At 43.1% G+C, this 18,885-nt stretch overlaps 1 protein-coding gene across 6 annotated transcripts in view; it reads left to right on the top strand.

Annotated features, from left to right (window-relative positions):
• The first annotated feature begins 2,600 nt into the window (after positions 1-2,600).
• Positions 2,601-18,885, top strand: part of LOC143335271 (calmodulin-binding transcription activator 1-like) — a 50,406-nt gene continuing 34,121 nt past the window's right edge. For all 6 annotated transcript variants that reach the window (XM_076754597.1, XM_076754564.1, XM_076754581.1 and 3 more), the window contains exons 1-3: positions 2,601-2,712; positions 4,817-4,912; positions 9,982-10,085. In XM_076754597.1, coding sequence (XP_076610712.1) covers positions 2,688-2,712; positions 4,817-4,912; positions 9,982-10,085 — 225 coding nt within the window. In that variant the 5' untranslated portion in view covers positions 2,601-2,687. The remainder of the gene's footprint in view (positions 2,713-4,816; positions 4,913-9,981; positions 10,086-18,885) is intronic.

Below are 18,885 nucleotides of genomic sequence, written 5' to 3' on the forward strand. Positions count from 1 at the left end.
TATTTTGATACTGGGCCCCTCTTTAAGACAGATCCTCAAGGTCAGGTAATAAAGCAGGACCACCAAAAGCTCTTATCATGTCTGTTCATATTGTGCTTTAATAGTTCATATTCACAAGCACAATTACAGATAATTTAATCACCACAAAGTAATTGCCACAACGTGAATCAGGGGCTTCTGGGGGCCACTGGGGGCCTGGGCCTCAGTCTCTCTTGCCACTACATTTTTCCTCTCTTTTCTCAGTGGTTGTAAAGATGGGAGATGCTCTGCTACATAAGTATAAGTAACAATACCACAATACTCAAGCACTTACAAGTAAAAGTCCAAATATCATCAGCAAAATGTATCAAAAGTAAAAGTTTTCATGTTGACATGTTGTTAAGCAATGAAATGTAACTAAGTACTTTACTTAAGCACTTTTGCTTCTTCTACTTGTATGTATTTTTGAAGGAAATACTGCATGGTTTCCTCTATTGCATTTATCAAACAACTACGGTTATTTAGCAGATTAAGATTTTACAAACAAAACACATAGGTTTATAGAAAAGTATGCATTGCTGTGGGCTGAACCACCAAACATAAGGTCATTAAAATTAGCTTCCTCACCACCAGCTGTACAACATTGAAATGCTGCTCACATGTCAATGCATCAAAAATAAATTCAGGAGCATGGACGATGCAGCAGATATATTTACTTTAGATGCTGTCAGTACATTTCGGTGATAATTAATTAATGAGTAACATTTTGAATGCAGGACCTTGTAATGGAGAATAGTATTTTTGGTACTTTAAAGGATCTGAAAACTTACTGCATATGTCACATCAATGGATTATCATTCCTGATGCATCAAGATATAAGAAACATTTTAATGTTGTAGAAAATTAGATACAAATAGTATCTTAATGTACAAGAATACATTTTATTTTAGAAGCTCACCCCATGTTTTGGGTGAGAACTTTAATCTGACAGGTACCAACTAAGTATAGTCAGATAAAAGTAGTGGAGTACAGAATGTTATAAATAAGACTCCACATCAACTTCAGAGTAAAAATGACACAGCAGTGGATGTTTGCTGTAGATATCAGTGTTATCATCAGATCATTCTTTAATGATTGTTTGTCATAAACTGGACATACCTGAAAACAGAGGAAGTGCAGTGCTTGAGTAAATGTACTTATTTTACAATACTATACCAATTCTCAAAGTAAAAGTTGTTTTTGTTCATATGTGTTACAGGTTCCATTTAAAAGTTCACTGCTATGCAATAATTGTAAGCTGCAGCTTTGCCATTGATATAAAATGACTATTGTGCCATTGCACGTTTTTGTATGCAGCATCATTCCCTCCATCGGACAAGGACAAGCGGATTGGAAGGTTTAAATTAAATCCGTCTGTTTTTTGGGCTTCATATCTTGTACATGTCCCTCATTTCCAGTCATCCTGCTCGTACGTTGTCCATGCCAAGAGCCGTGTGTGTCCCTGTGCTTAGCGGCTACGTTAAGGATACGTAGCTGAAGACGAACCATTTGAAACCTCAGATTTCCGTGAAGCGTGTCTACGAGGAGGATTGTCTCTGTCAAACACAAGTCTTTGGTGCAAAAACGATATTCTACCCCGAGGCACAGAGTGACAGAGTGGGCTTGAAACAAGAACATAATGGTCCCGGTTAAGCTCCGCTATTTAGAACGAGTAGTCTGGTATAAAGCGGTCGTATCCTTGACAATATTGCGATAGGCTCGCTGTAAACTTAAATTCCCTTTGGGGTATTACTGCAAGGACTCAACGATTTCCCGCTAGACCCCAAACAGGCAACAGCAAGAGGAGACGGGGGGCATGTTTTTCATTTCACCCTATAAGTTTTCGCCTGACCTGTCATCACTTCAATTCAATAACACGGCTCAAAGAAGGCAGATAGTGAGAGCTGTGTAGGCGCGTGCGGAGCTGTCCTTTCAGCACCGCGAGCTTCAGCACCACAGCGAATGACAGCACCCGCCAGCCCACCTAAAAATCCAAATCTAAAAAGTCTCTTTCAAGGCACTTCTTTTCATTTAGATTCAAAAGGGATTCATAATTTATGACGAGGTGCGACCTTACATCGCATTTTCTCAGCAGTCCACAGGGTTTGCGTATTGAAGAAATAAGCGCGCGTGTCTGTGTGTGTGTGTGTGTGTGTGTGTGTGTGTGTGTGTGTGTGTGTTTGTAATGTATATGTGTATGTAGGCCTACGTTTTGTGCGTGTTTGTGTGTGTGTGTGAGAGAGAGAGAGAGAAGACGATGATGAGCATGATGATGATGCTGTGGGAGGCTGTCAAGGTGTCCTCGAATACAGACGTCGTTCAGTGACGTGAGAAGAGAGAGAGAGAGCGAGGAAGAGTGCGCGTGTACGTCAGGGGGCGGGGCCAACCAGAATAAACGGAGGGATTGAGAATTCCGCGAGTCACCATCACGGATCCCCGCTGTCAATCTTCACCTTCTCGTCCAATAGCATCGCTGAACGCGGCAGGCTCGCCCCGCCACCCCTTCTTCTCGGCCCCGCCCCCCTCCTTGAGCTGTCCTCTCTGTGCACGCGCGTGGTCCCCACCACCACCACCACCACCACCTCCTCCACCACCACTAGGTCGAGTCGAGGAGGAGGAGGAGGAAGAGGAGGAGGAGGAGGAGGGATGAGGCGCGCGGCGGAGGGGAAATGGCTGCCGAAAACAAGCCGGAAGGTAAGAGAGAAATAACGGTTTTTAATTTGAAGTGGCATCGTCCTGCTATACGGGGTTCAGACGAGGCGATGAAGGGACGGAGGCACGGAGGGGGAGAGAGATAACGGCAGGGCTTTCCCTTTCTTCTAGCCCGTCCCGAAAACACGGACGCTGGTGCTGAACCAGCGACTGTGTGGAGCACGGTTAACCGACAGCGAATAAATAACGTAACGAGAGTTGTCCTGTCGGTGGGCTCTGAGTGAGTCGGGGTATAGGGTAGTTTTTCACCGTCCGGTGCTTGCCAGCGTTTCCCCTGAGTAGCTGGTTTTGAAGCGCTTTTGAAGCGTTTAGCATAAAAGGGATGGGGATGAGAGAGGATGAGAGTGGTTCACGCTGAAGGAATTCAGATGCTTTCTGTGTGTGCGTGTGTGTGTGTGCGCGCGCGCGTGTTTATCTATTTTTGTATCTCTCTTTAAGCACAAAATAGACAATTGAATCGGAGATTTCCTTTGCTGATTGGCACGAAACCTCCAGACCAGCTGTGCATTTACTTAATGACAATCCAATGTGTGTGTGCGTGTGTGCGCGCGTGCGTGCGTGCGTGTGTGCATTCGCGGGTGCATGTTTATGTTATTGTTCATTTGGTGTTGATGTGTGCATGTGGTTGCTAAGGCAGTGAAGGTGAGAATAGGGTGCATTTGGGGAAGGGGGGGGGGTGTATGTGTGTCAGTTTTAGGTCATATCATGTATGAATCTAGTTTACATTTTTACTCCCTTAACTAAACTCTTGGGGTCATTATTGCCACACACACACCATTCACTGACTGTTATTCATTCATTCATGAATTATTTAAGGGATGGTCAGAATCACCATGGCAATGCTATCTCCATCCCAACTCATGGGTTAATGAAATCTTTATTCCTTACTCAGAGTGTTTGACATTTGTTTATACACATCCCCTGACTGTTAGTCTGCTCTAAGTATCACTTTCTGTTCTTGCCGGTTCAAAGCACTGATATCACACATCCATAAGCCAATAAACACATCACCTGAATGTGTTGTTATGGATGACACACAGTTCCTGAGCAACTTCAGAGCTAAAATGACACGGGGCTCTAAAATTATGCCATTGACATCAGCTTTATTGTTTTGTAACCGATTCTTCTGGTGGCTTCCTCACAAAAGTGATTCTGAAAGTGGCAGAAGGAGTCTTTAATCCTCTCTCCACTAGGGAGCGATGCCGAGCAAGATTACTCTGACAACGTGATTTTTGGAAAACTTGAACCACACAAGTAGTATCACTCATTTGTGAGGCACAATTTCAGGTGTACAGCGCTGAAAGTCACATATGTACAAGCATGTCGGTGAGCATGCGAAGTGTAGCCAGAGGCAAAGGGAAGGCTGTGGGTTGAGAGTCCCGTTGCGTGAAAAGACTAGAGCTGTAGATGAGACAGATGGCCCATGGGCTGATCAGCAGGCACTGTACTACACACATGTAAAACCATCCCCCTGCCCCGACTGTAACGTACCTACACACGCAAACTCAGACTCACGCACTCACAGTATGAGGGGTTTCCGTCCATTGCCCCCTCAGTGTCATGTGTGGAGAGGACATAATAATTTACGAGCCTCAGTCACTTTGAGTGAAAGTCAAATGAATCGCAGGGGCGACGAAGGCAGGAGACAGCTATCCACTCTCTCCTTTCCCTGGCAGATGTGTGTGGTGCTGATCAGCAGAGTACACTAGTGGGCATGAGAACAACATCCACCATATAGCATGGAAGACCATCTCCCTCTGCGCTGGTTGGTCTACTTTGTATCATAGCAACAGTGGTCAGGGAAACAGAGAAATGATGAGAGAGAAGAGAAACTAAAGCTGGGTACAAGTTAGTCACACACATGGAGGCAGCGCATCTACTGTGGCCAATCGATCATGGGACACAATGGATGCAAGTTAGTGGATCAGAAAATGGATGAGCCCACATGCATATCACTTGGAGTTTTGTTTCTGGGCTTTAGAGGAGGAAGAACGAGGTGAGGTGTGCGACTGCCAAGGAAACCCAAGTCTGGAGCGCCTCCTAAATATGTCTTTGTCTCTTTCTCGGTCCTTTTCCCTTTTTGTAGGACTGAAGAAGATAAGAAATCCAGAGCGAATGGTCAGGATTGCTGTTGGCTACACAGGACACACCCCTCCCAAGAGTGACGACACTGACGCCAACAGTAAGAGACACACAAACACTCTTCACACTGTCGGTGCGTGCACGCGCACATTTGTCTGTAGCACAGGGTGACTCTGGGAGCAAGTATAAAAGCCTTCTGGCAGAATGATGTGATGCGGGAACTGAGGTCTCCTTCTCATCTGCTCTGTAACAGATCACACTTACACATACATACACACGCTCGCACAAAGCAAACACACACTCTCTGCTGAGACGTCATTTCAATTCAGCTCTGTTACACATCATGTTTATTCATGCATGCCAGTACAGTATTAGTGGGCGCACACACACACACACACACACACACACACACACACACACACACACACTACTGCACATAGCCATAGAGAGGGCAGAGCTTACTTTCGCTATCAGTAGTTTATTGTCATACCTAATCTGTACACATGGCATTATGTATCTATAATCCACAATGGGCCTGGTTAAACTAGAAGTGAGATGGAGTGTGTAATCTGGGGTCGCCGCATGGTCGTGGATGCATGCGAGTGTGTCCTGGGCATGTGCCTGATTGCTGTAGTGTGTTAGAGGGACTATAAAGGCAATGATTGCTTTGATTGGTTATTGATTTTTGAGGACATGACGCAGATGCATGTCTCTGCCTCTGTGTGTGTGTGTGTGTGTGTGTGTGTGTGTGTGTGTGTGTGTGTGGATATGTTAGGGGGACAAATTGGAGAAAAATAAACAGATGTGAGGAGGAGCAGACAGACATGCTGCTTAGTGAGGTGGTGGTGCAGGTGGGGGTTATGAGTATAGCGGGGCAATGTATACGTCAAAACACTCCTCCATCACACACACACACACACACACACACACACACACACACACACACACACACACACAGACCCGCCCCAACCCCTTTTTCATTTCAAAGGAGCAGATGGCCTCATACCTGCACCAGACCCTCTTATTTTGTTAAGAGTGACGAGAGCAAATGAGACTGTCACAAAATAGCAAATAGAGAATCAGGAGAAAATCTGAAAAACAACAGAATAGAATAAAATAGAATAGAGTAGAAAGGAGTTCTGTTTGGGATGGCTGTTTAATATGAGCGGAGACTTCCCGAGCCTATCCCTGTCTCCTATCTGTTCTCACGTCCCAGCTGGAGGATTACTGGAGGAAAAGTTTATCAGCAGAATGATAAAATTAGCATGCACGCCCATCTCTCTATCCCTTCCCCCCTCCGCCCCCCCGCTCTCCCTCTTTCTCTCGCCTCTCCCTCCCTCTTCCTGCACTCTCGCTCATCCCATGCTATGCTCCCCCCTTTCTTCTCCCTGCCCTGCCCTCCCTCCCGCTCTCCCTCCCATCCCTCTATCTAGCTGCTGTGCAATGAGCCTTTCTTTCTGTCACATTAATTTCATCCCGAAAAGGGGGAAAATGTGAAAATTTCCCCTGACGCCTCCTAATATCGGTAGGGGGAGAGTTAAGAGTTGCATTTGGAGCATTTTTCTCTCTCTTTACTGAGGAGAGTTTTATAATTAACTGACAGCCATCTCACAAGGGCATTGGCTTGTTTCTGTGTTAAATATGGAGATGACAGTTTTATGAGGTAAAATATTCATCAGTCGGAGGCCGCTCTTCTGTGTGATTCCAGTCTAAATTATGGCATTTGATAGGCTACCAAAGCAATGTTTCACTTTGGTCGAACATTTTCACTTTTTAGCACGCATACCTCTATATGACTTAATGAGCCAGCAGTTCCACATTAGCATTCAGGCTTTGCCGCTCTTTTGGGCTCTTTTTTACTAGATTAGCAAGTGAGTGAGTGATCTATGAATATGTGGCTTACTGCTGAGGGACTCACATGAAGCATTGTGGGTCTTGAAACAGTTTTAGTATTTCAAATACAAATATAAATGTGAACAGCACTGAATTTCCATATTTAGATGTGTTTCCCCCGTGTCCCAGGATGGTTCATTTTCCTGGGTAGCCGGAAACAAAAGAGAAGTTTTTGCCCCGTGTCACACCACAGTACAGCTCCACAGAGAGCCATTTGGAACAGATGGAAAAGACGATTGCGACAGTACCCAGGCTGAATTTTTTAAAACAGGGACGCATTCTCTGGTTCAGGATTGTTAGAAATACAAGATACAACCCTTTGGGGTGTTAGAGCTCATCAGCATTCAACAAATCTGCAAAGTTGGTCTTCCATTCCTCGTCAGCGGGGAGGGTAAATGTGAGGATGGGTTAAGATGATGGTCGTGTCCATGAAGGTGTGCTTTGAAAGGGATTTCGGTACCAAGGTCACTGGTAAAAAAAAACAAAAAAAAACCCACCACTCTGGGACAAATACTGGGATGTGTGTTCTTTGATCGGCAGGCACTGTGTGTGTATGTGTGTGTCTGTTTGCATGTGTGAGCGTGCATTTGTGTGTGTGTGTGTGTGTGTGTGTGTGTGTGTGTGCCTACGCATGTGCAATGGGCTTGTTTGATGTGGTGGTTCTGGTACATTTCAAAGGCGAGGCTCTGATGAGAATTCTTCAGAACAGCAGGGGGAGGGGAGGGGGTTATAGCCAGGAGGGGTGGGGTTTAAACGCTGATTGGCATTCATAGCAGAGAGGCCGGAGTGCTGCTAAAAAAGAAATTAGGCTTTAACTAAGCTGCACCATTCAGCTGTTTAACTAAGCTGCTGCACCGTTCAGCTGTTTGAAATTTTGTCTTCTCAGGCCTTCTATTAATAAATGCATAATTGATTAGCAGGAGCATGAACACACTGACACAAGCACACACATGCTCTGACACCACCACACTCACATTAGCACACACACATAGACCCCACTCATGTCCCACCACAGTGCTTTTCTGTCTTTTTGTCTTTGTGTTACCTCGTTCATCACTTGTCCTTGCAGATTTCTTACTTTCTAAATCCTCTCTCTCGCCCTAAGTTTTTTTTTTCTTCATTAACTGTCTCTCTCCGGCTCATTGTCTTCCTGCGTCTCTGTCTCTCGCTCTGACCCTCCCACCCCACCTATCTCTCTTTTTCTCTCGCTCTGTCGTCTGCCCTCAGGTAGAGTATAATTCCTGTCTTCCCAGGGGAGTCATGAATGGACGCCCTCTACTCAAATGCTTATCAATAACCTTTGAGTGCTTGCTCTCTTCGACTTCTGAGCGGCACACCCGTTGGGCATGCACTCACAAACAGGCACACGTGCAAATACACACACGCACACACAAACACACCAGGGGCTCTATCTTTGTGTGGACGCTATGCGCTGGTGAAGTGGTATTTTCCTGAGGCGCAGTGGGATGTTTTTCTTCACCTGCACCTATTCTGTATTTTGGCGATTCTCTGCGCTTGGCAGTGGGTGGAGAGGAGCAGTAGAAGCACTTTCACTGGTAATCCAGCGGCACCATATAGTTTTGGTGGTGGTATACTCGTAGCCCTCTCCAAAACTACTCAAACCCTGATTATTCATCTTTTTCTTGCCTGTTTTGTTTTACACATATTCCACCTGTCCACCTGTGACATTACCCACAAAAAGACCAAAACCAACAATGTGTGTCTCTCAACACTTCACAAATATGTCGTTAGAATTTAAAAAATGCTAAACATTTCCTAAAACGGCTGGGCACTGTAGTTTCAGTTGTTTTTTTTTTTACTTTAACAGGAGTAAATAGTGCATTTACAGTAGTGGGGACTATTTCCAGCCTCGGATTCGGTGCCCTTTGTGGCAGAAGGACAGTGCGAGTGGGATCGAGTCGAAATAAACTGCTGCACATGTCCATTGTAATAAAGGAATATCTCACCCAGTGCAACAGTGTGGCTCACTTGTGTAAAAACTAATAGTTTTTTGTACAATAATATGGCAGAGAAGAATAAGCTGTGTTAGGTTCTTGCTACACAGGCAATACTTATTAGTGGCATCAATTCATTGATGATTTTGGTCTTTTAGTGGGATTTGTTGATAATAAGAAAATATAGAATATCCATAAGGCAATAAAGGCAAGGAGGTAAAGGTTAATAACTGATTTTCACCAAACTGTGTTACCTCACTGGGGTAGCCTGTGGATCATTGTCATTCTAAATAAAATAGTGCATCATTACGCACAGAAAACATTGAGCTCCCAGGACTTTCAGTATCTGCAGAAACATAATTTAAACTTCAAACTAAACACACCACCTGCCCGTGCTACATTTGCACTGCTGTATATTTGTACTGGCAACTCTCTTGCTCCTGTACAAGAATATTAGTTTCCTCTCAGGAGGAGCTAGTCTGGAGTCTCTACTCCATTACTGAACTGTCTGTATAACACTGTGGGGAGAGCATTGCTTTTAAAGGGGATAAGAGATGCCCATGTGATTGGCCATGATTGTTACCAACCCCAAATGTACTGATAATGTATGATAATGGGTTCTTCTTAATCCAAATCTGTTTCCAGGTGGTCCCAGGTGCGCTGTGCACCTCCACCTGCTGTCCAAAAATAAGTGTGCTGCCACTCCCTCTGCGCACTGCACACTTAACTTGTACCCTGCACCTTGAATGACCAAATTATCAACCTTACTTGTCTACATCACTTTGCATCACCCATAAGTGAATAAGATATAATAAGACCCAATTACACAAAGATGACATGGAAACATTGAATGTAGTTGGTGTACACTTTGCTGGCTTTTTGCTGTTTCATTGATTAGGAAAAACATACTTACTGGGCCATGCAAAGTATCAGCCTGACACCTCTTTGCACTGCTATGCCAAAAATTCTCAGCCATATTTATGACAAATCCAAAATACCAGCAAATTACCACAGATCAAGTACTTGACAGACCAGAATTTCTTTTAATAAAATGAATTAAAGCTTGTGTCCTTCATAGGCATGAACAAATCTTTGTGCAAATTCACTTGCTGAAGGCCACATCAAACCATTAAAAATGCTACACGATAAAAGTTTGTTATGATTTTATTTATTAAGGTTCCCAGAGATGCTGCGTTTTGGTATTCTCCTCTCACAATGTGTCTGTGTCTGATGAGAAATTTCTCTCCTCTTCCTACTCATCCCTCATTTATCTTCCTTTATCTTCACCCGCTCTCTTCCCCTGCCGCCACTTCCGCTCCAGATGAGCCAGGCCAGTTGAAGATCTACCTTCCTAAGAAGCTGCTAGAGTGTCTCCCCAAATGTTCCTCTCTGCCCAAGGAGCGCCATCGCTGGAACACCAACGAGGTGAGAATGAGACACACTCAAGAGGGAAATATCCGTGACAGTGAGACAAACTTTTTGCTGGTGACTCATCTCTAGCTAATGTCACATTGAGAGATGAAGAGGAGGTAAACAAACACAATGGCAGCTTTTCATTATGGGACCCTAAAACTGTGACACCAAGAAATAAAAAAAGGAACAGCAACCTGAGCTCACAGCTAAAAATCCCACCGACTGTACTTTCCATTTGGGGTGTTGCTGTCTATTTCGCTGTGTAATCCAAACAACTTTGGGTTAAGGCGCAGGACTCAGGGGCTCCTGGTCTGAAACTATATAGGGCTTAGAGGCTATGAAACAAGAAATGAGGCTACAGATTGAATGTTTCCACTGCTGATTGTTACTGGGTTCAAAAACCCTGTGGCCAGTCAGATAAAGATTGTTATCTGAACCTAACATTGTTGCTATGCAACCATAGAAAGCTGTTAAATGCGTGGCACATTTCTGCTCATAGGTGCTTTTTTCTATTTTGTGTTATGTGTGAAAATGATGCTCTAGTTACATTGTGTAATGTTGTCCTCCAAAACAAAAAAAAAAAAAACAGCAGAAAAAAAAAAGCAAAAAGCTGTCTGTGAGGTATAAACAACACAAGCAGTGATCGTGCACCCAGAGGATCATAAAGGCTGGTTGAGTTAAAGTAACTTAAGGGCTTTTTGCATTTCACTTTACTCGTTTTAGACATTTTAGTATGCTTCGACTGTTGAAGGTTTCCCACAAACTCATGGCTACCGCTCATTAACATAGGGCTGAGTTTGGCCTGCTCTGGGCCAAAATTAGCATCATATTTGCAGAATGAACAATAGATAACTTACACCGTGCTGCTGGCTAAGCGGTACAATGTAAAATTAGGCCAAATTAGGTTGGGACAACTCTTTTCTCAGGGCCAAAGATATACTGTACCTTGAGCTGAACATGTGTGGTGTGAAAAGCTTTTCAGAGTAGCATGTTGTTCCAGACTTAAGCTGTTAGCTTAGGGAAGTGTTTGATGGGTGGAAATGGATGCAGGCATTTATCGTCAATAGCTCCTTGTTTATGCATTGCACAGCTCTCCACTGGTGGTTTGCTCCATCCATTGTGATGTGGTTGGCCTCTGCTGAGACATTTTCTCCATGTGCAGGCTGTGCACTCCATTATGGATGTGTGTTTGTGTGTTTGTGTTATTGATTACCAAGTCCAGCATTATTATGCAATGCAAAGCTGATTTGGCCTGTGGTTTTTCTCTCAGGAAAGTCATTACATTTTTCATGCAATCCATCTCAATGAAGGTCATACTGGGAGTTAAGCACGGCGCCTACTGAACAGTGTGCTCACATGAATAGGCAGTGTGTGTGTGTGTGTGTGTGTGTGTGTGTGTGTGTACAGTTCAGAACAACGTGACCGCTGCTGGTTAGGGACTTCCACACATCTGTCTAACCAAGAGCAATTGTGCACGAGGCGCAGGGACTAGACCAAAGCAGCTTGTTGCTGCCCCCTCTCCTGCCCTGTCTCCCTCTTTCTCTCCATCAGTCTTCCAACTTACTATCCAGTCCTCTCTATCTTCATCTTTCATTTCCTCTCCTCCCCCCCTCTCTCTTTCTCTCTCTCCATGGCTCGCTCTCTCTGATGAGGAGGTACAGGCTCAGTTCAGGGGGAGGTTGGGTGTCCCTCAGCGGATTCCTTCAAAGCTCCTCTTCCACCCAGGCATAAAGTTTCCTGCATACTTAAACACTCCATTGTGTCTGCTGCTCCTCTTGCTTGGTGCTTTCATAGGGGGAGCTGTGTGCATGGTCGCTGTGCGTCTAGTGCATGTATGTGTTTCAGTCTGTGTATGCGTTTCTGCCTACGTGTGTGAGTTTGTCTGTCAGGGATGTGCACAGCTCCAGATTATTGCTGCTGCAACAAAAGAATTGATTTCTTTTTTTTTTTTTTCTGTTTGTTGATTTTTATCTGTCTGTATTGCAGACATTGCAAGAAATTTAATAGTTTCCATCAGCAGTCTATTGGAAATTGAAATCATCATTGGTCCTCAAATTTTATACACATTTTAGGTTTGTATTTCCATCATAGACTGTAGCATAGCACAATTTTATATGTGCTATTTTCAGATCAATCAGCTGTCAAGTCAGCTGTCAAATTTGAAGCTTCCAATTTATTTATTCAGTCGCATCCCCTCAGTGTGTGTGCGTGTTTATGTGTGTTAAAATATAATACTGTTCTGGTCTGTGTGGTGCTCATGAAGTGTGATGATGTGTAATTGACAAATGTGTGTTGAAAACGCCCAGTAATTATTGGGTGTGTAGGCACACTTGTGTGTCTGAGTTTGGGTGTGCATGTGCGTGTATGCTTTTGTGGGTGTCCATAGAAATGTTCATTTCCATACACTTAAGCATGAGGAATTCAAGAATTTGTTTTTGTGTTTCCTCATCCTTTCTGTTTGGATGCTGTTTGTACGTGTCTGCATGTAGAATTAGGATTATGCTTATTGTGTGTGTATGTGTGTGTGTGTGTTTGTGTGCATGTGCGTGTGCGTGCGTGCGTGTATGTCTGAATAAGAAGAGAGTGTGATAGATAAAGAGATTACCCTTCTGTGTTTGGATGACGATGCCTCTGATTAAGTCAGACTCAATCTTTACAAGTCTTCATCTGATATGTCCTTATTCTCACCTTTTTCTTGGCATGCATCTGTCTGCGCGAGTTTGTGTGTGGGTACCTGGGTGTGTGTGCATGCGTGTGCGTTTGTTTTCTTGCACGTGTGCGTGATTGCATATGATCCTCTGATCTCTGTTTTGTCACGCATGGCTCCCCCCGACACCTTGGCCTCCCACAAGCACTGAGCTGTGACCCCATACATTTTTACCCGGTGCACTCCTCATCCTCCTCCTTTCTACCTTTCCTCTCCTCCTTCTCTCTCTCTCTCTCTCTCTCTCTCTCTCTCTGTCTCTCTCCGTCTCGCTCTCTCTCTTTTGTGTATCTACTGATGTGTGAAATTATTCTGGGATGGAGGGATGAATTCCTCCCTGAAGGGCTGAGCGGAGGCGTGAGCCTTTTGTTCAATAATAGATTGGGGGTGTATGTGTATCTGTCCATGGTAATAGACTATAGACTAGTTTTAGATAACAAACCACACTCAGGTGGACAGACTGATGGTAGAACCTCTTTTATCCACCCATCGGGAATAACTTGTTGTTTGCTTTCAGCAAATTCTATGCGGCGCTGAAATAAGGAGGTTATCAAACTTTTTCAAATGTAGACAGAGACAAACTTTAGAGTCTGGTCCTGGGACTCCAGCTCATGAAAAGATATGATTACGCTTGTGGGGACCCTTGACATGCAGCTCATATTTTAAAAAGAATGCTGAGAAAAATTCCCTCTCAAAAGCTCAATGAAACAATGAAAGATGCACGCACACGCTATGTTGACATTCATGTCATCGCATGATCCAATGTGCCTTTTTAAACGCTTCTACTTCAGAGCAACCCCCCACTCCCCAAACTATGATTCAAATGATGCAACTGTCAAATGGGTTGGTGCAGACTTCAGTACATCACATAGACGACGGCCGCCTGTACCACAATGCTTCAGCATGTGAGTCTGCTCCACATGTCGCTAAAATGTACATATACGAAAAGTGTTAGAAGATGGCATTGTTTTGATATTAATGATGTGAAATAATATGATATGAAAACATGCATTGTAGGTTTTTTTTTTGCTTTGTTCTTGTCATATAGTGATATATTGGAAGCTGTATGATGCTAAGGCAGCTAGTTGTCAGTTCACACACGCTCATTTGGCTGTGCCACTGCATGACACTAACATGATTGCTTGAATGAGAAGCAGATGAAAAGCAGCATATACATTTTAGACCACTGCCCCATCTGCCTCCTCTGTGTGTGTGTGTGTGTGTGTGTGTGTGTGTGTGTGTGTTCATGTATCAAGGGTAGATGTTGCCATGGTAACAGATTGTGTGTGTGCATATTCCTGCTAATGGTATGATCGATGCATGTGTGACACAAACGGCGTTTGTGATTGTTCAGCGCATCAAAGGTGATAAGAGAGATGTGACAGTGCGTCTGCTTGCGATGCCAAACATGTACGACGGACAAAAAAAAAAAAAAAAATGTTGGTGAGGGACAAAATCTCTAGATCTCTAGTAAAAATGTCAAGAACCCACTCACACTCACCTGTGCGTGCTGTGGCATCTCAGCCCCAATTTCTAGCCCAAACAATGTTCTCTCTGTGCATGTGTGGCTGTATGAGTGTCTGAGTGTGTGTGCATGTTTAATTTATTATTCATATCATTATTGTTGTTTGTGAGCCATTAAATAGATACATTGAATTAAATATGCATGCATTGTATTCCGACATTTCTTTGTAGAGATATTTACCATTTTTTTTTCCCTGCAGGTGAAAAATGAGGCAGGCAGGAAAATTGTCTGTAAAACAGGTTACATGGGGGGGAGAACGTTAAATGTCAGCTACAAAATACTATGGATCCATTATGGAAACCCAGAGCGACACAGTTAGCAGACAGCCAGTAGCAGGCCTCTATGTTCCATTTATGTGATGAAGGGTGCCCTTGATTTATGAATTTGATGTGTGAATCGCTAATGTCCGGCTCACACTGGCACGGGGCCAGAAGAGACTGACACTCTCCATTTTGTCTGCTGTGTCAGAACAAAGACAAAAGTAACACGCCGTTGGAAACTTACCGAAAGTTTCATTTTTAAAATGAAATGGGTGTGTCGTTTATGCATTTGTTAGATAACGTGTTCGTAAGAGACTTGGTGTATCCGTGTAAGTGTGTGTGTGTGTGTGTGTGTGTGTCCCAGAGCCTGCCTATGGCTCTAACCTCTCCAGTTGACATTGAGCTCTGTGCTGTTGCCGTTTACCAGAGTAAAGCATGGTTTAATGAGGGGGCAAAGAAGCCAACACACACACACTCACACTCACGCATGCACACACATGCTTTCACACATGTATATACACACAGAGACATGCACACACACAATTCCAGAGGGGTGTTTCACAGCTCCTTATATTTGATTCCTATTCTTTTATCTTTAATCATTCCTCTGTCTTTTGGGTTGAGAGATATTTTATGTTTGGAGAGCGCCAAGTTATAATCACTAATTAGTCCTCCAGGCTCTCTCTCCCTCCCTCTCTCGTTTTCTCTTCCTCTTTGTCTATCTCTCCATCTCTCTCTGAGCCAAGCCTAGCCCAATTAACACTCAACGTCATTTTGTGACTGTTGTGACTTATGTTTCCACTCAAACTCCCGACATCCATACTGTCCTGATGACCAAACCAGCAAGATGAACCAAATGTGCAGCAATGCAGAGAATTAATTAGACTCATTCTATTCATGAACATAATTTCCTTGTTGATACACGTAATTATACCGCAAGCTTTTCACTGGCAAATGAGACTGCACATGGTAAATTGCTCATGTGCGTGCATAGAGGCCTCATAGATTGCTGGGATAAGGATTTCAGTCGGTTTTGGTCATGCAGATATTTCACTACACACAAGTTCACAAGAGGCTGAGATTAACCAGGTTTTACAAGTCTAGTCAGGGAAAGCCAGGTGTCTGAGGTAGGAGTTAGTCTTGTCTCTCCTCTCCTCTCCTCTCCTCTCCTCTCCTCTCCTACCGAACTGGAAGCCCCATATTTTCCTCCTGTTCTATTTTCTCCATGTCGCACAGACCCACTATTTATCTTGCCCACTATAATTTGACACAAAATATTGTTAACTGGAGACACAGAAATATATTAAACAGTGGGAATGTGTGACTGCGAGTGTGGGGGTGTTGTGTATGTGCCTGAGCTCGTTTATGTGTGTCTGCATAAGTGTGTGTATTTGAGTGTGTCGTTGTGTTTTAACTTCCTGTTGGATTCCAAGCCCGACCAAAAAGAACTGAATGACCAGCAGTGTCTGCTGTAATAAGAGGCCAGGCTGTGCAGTGGAGACAATCCTTTTTGTATCCTTAAATGTCCCCACATAGAACTTCTGTAATATCTGAGTCCTGTGTAAATTAGATTTAATTCATTGGAGACAGATAAAGCATTAAAATGTGTATTTGTGTGCATGTGCGCGCACACACCGATGGTACTTGTACTCCTGCTTTGAGTGCTTGTATTGCATGTGTGAGAGCTTTGTCTGGAAAACTTTCTAACTTTATTTAACTCGGACAACTTTCTCCGACTCTTAGCGAGGGCTTTAGGAATCAAATGTATTTTACAGCAGCACAAGGTGATTTTGCATGTTTACATCCCCAAATAACAAGGATATGTCAAAACATCACACTGTAAATCAAGCACCACAGGTGCTGGAACGCTGTGGATTTTTATTGAGGTTTTCTTTAGCATTTTCTAACTTAATCATATGTGGAGCTTAGAGACGTATAAAGGAATATGCGTAGTTCAGGATTTCTGAAGTCAATACATACTGTATTTGATACTCTCCGCTCATGTTTTATGAGAGCGTGTTTCAGTAACGCATCTTTTTTTCATACTGTACATGCAGTTCCAGCTTGGTGTCATGGGTGTGATGCAGAAAATATTGGTGCAAAAGTCCAACAACAAAAAAATAGTATCAAAATATCTGGAAGTCCTTCTCACAATATGTGTACAATGTTTAAATCAAGTCTGGGTATGTATTTGTTAGGTCTGCAGGTCTGAAACACAGGTAGCACCATCATCATACCCACCCTTTTACTCATGCTGATTTGCTCACGCTCACTCTGTGGCAGTCTCCAGAGACATCATTATTTAGCAATATTTCACTGTAAATTCATGTGATCAGTACGCACTCAGCATATCTGCGGACACCTGAGATGAGTTCTACATGAGTCGTTTGCGAGGTTATTAAAGACGATTGATACAGCTTCGTTGTTGTCTAAGGATAATGGAGTTGTCCACTAGCAATAGTGGGTGGGAGCTGCTGCAGCAGCTTTCCTTCATGTCACATATTTTGTGGATATATTTAAAGTCTCTCTGACTACTCAGTCAAGCCTTTCTGAAAATATACAGCATCAGGCAATTGCACTATGCCAACAGTCCTAACATATATCAGTATCAGTAACATCATATCAGTAACTAACTGCACTGAAGCCTCGCCCTCAGATTCTTTTACTCAACATGAATTCAATGTGCATTTCATTTCATTTCTGCACTGATAGCATTTTTTTTTTCTTGCTGTTACTGACATAATGTTGATTCAGTCTTCAGAATTTTTCCACACTGTTATGGTTCTCTTATTTCTAGTGCAACATAAAATTTATATGCTTGAAGTTTGGGACATTCTCCATTGAACGCACGCGTTTTCATTGCAAAGATGCCCCTGAATATTTTACACGCACAGCATTCTGAACTGCCTACCTCATGGCTAATCCGGACAGTTAAGACATGTAAACACAAGACACGAAAATGAAGTTGGCAGAGAATATGTGTAAAACCAGATATTTAATACTAAAGCAGTTAAACTTCTCAGGCCTATTTGCAATGGGGCTACAAAGTGCATCAGACCACATTTGTTAGTGCTCTATAAAGTTGCTGTGGGGTCCAGTTGTCAGTTTTGTTGATGTGATATGGATCTGAGCGTGTTGGCCTCATACACTTCAACCCACTAATGGCCACTTGCAGGCTGCAGCTCTATTTTTAATTAAAATTGTTAAGATTATGTGGTTGTTTAATTGCAAAATCAATGTTGTTTATTGCTGAGCAAAAATACAATATAATGATAAAAAGATGTCAGCTGTTGCTGTTTCAAAACACTTTAATTTATTTTCACTCATTAGCGATTTACTCTCTGTACATTTGATTTGATGATGAACGATGATGTGTATGTGGGGAATAGTGCATGTGCATACTTAATGAATGTGAGCTATCAACCACAGGGTTGGTTAATGTTTAACATTCACTGGTAGCATTTCTCAAGGTAATGTCTGCGTTTCCCTGTTAATGAGTAGAGAAGTCATATTATCATGGAGCTCTCCTGCCGTGTTTACTGCACACTGTGAACAGTGTTCATCAACTGGTTTTTGGCCTCATGGAGTTTTGTTTCGCAATTAAAGGCTTAAATTTTGAGGCAGCGTTGCTTATAGCCACATGTTTTTATATATGAATATGAGTTTGTTTATATTTATGTTGTCTATATTAAATGTTTCTCAAAAATATAAAAGGACATGTACTGGTAAACTAAAGAGGATCTCATCTGCCCTTCACACGTGCCATAAAATTGCCTGAAATTGCCTCAGTCCTCATAAAATGATCGCACTGTGATGCAGATCAAATGTGCTAGCATGAATAAAAACATACCGAACAATCTGAACTTTGGTCATTTTTCTGACGCTATAATCTTACCCAATTGGACCTCCTGTGTCTCACAGATCTCAGTTTATTGCAGGAGCTGAGCCAAAGGGGTAAATTGGCTTTCTATAATATCCACAAAAAAAAACCATAGTGAGAGAACTGTGAATCTCATAGCACTAACATTATCCTGGAAATGTACACATTCATAAGATTTATCCTGGGAAATGTATACATTTACTGGTAAATATACCATTTCTCACATTTACCGTAATAGACACAGAGCGAGACACTGTGTGCATGCAGTGTGCCTGCGTGTGTTGGCGCGTGTGTGTGTGTGTTGCATCCCACTCAGGAGGCCACAGTATGTATTCAGTGTTTCTCTCAAACTGCGGTTCTGCCCAGCATCACGTACTTCTCTGTCTCCCTGTCTCTACCCTCTTCTTCCTCCCGCTCCCTCCTGCTGATGTATGGAACGTCTA

This window comes from Chaetodon auriga, chromosome 2 (genome assembly GCF_051107435.1).
Source record: "Chaetodon auriga isolate fChaAug3 chromosome 2, fChaAug3.hap1, whole genome shotgun sequence".
In the NCBI taxonomy this organism is placed as follows: Eukaryota; Metazoa; Chordata; class Actinopteri; order Chaetodontiformes; family Chaetodontidae; genus Chaetodon; species Chaetodon auriga.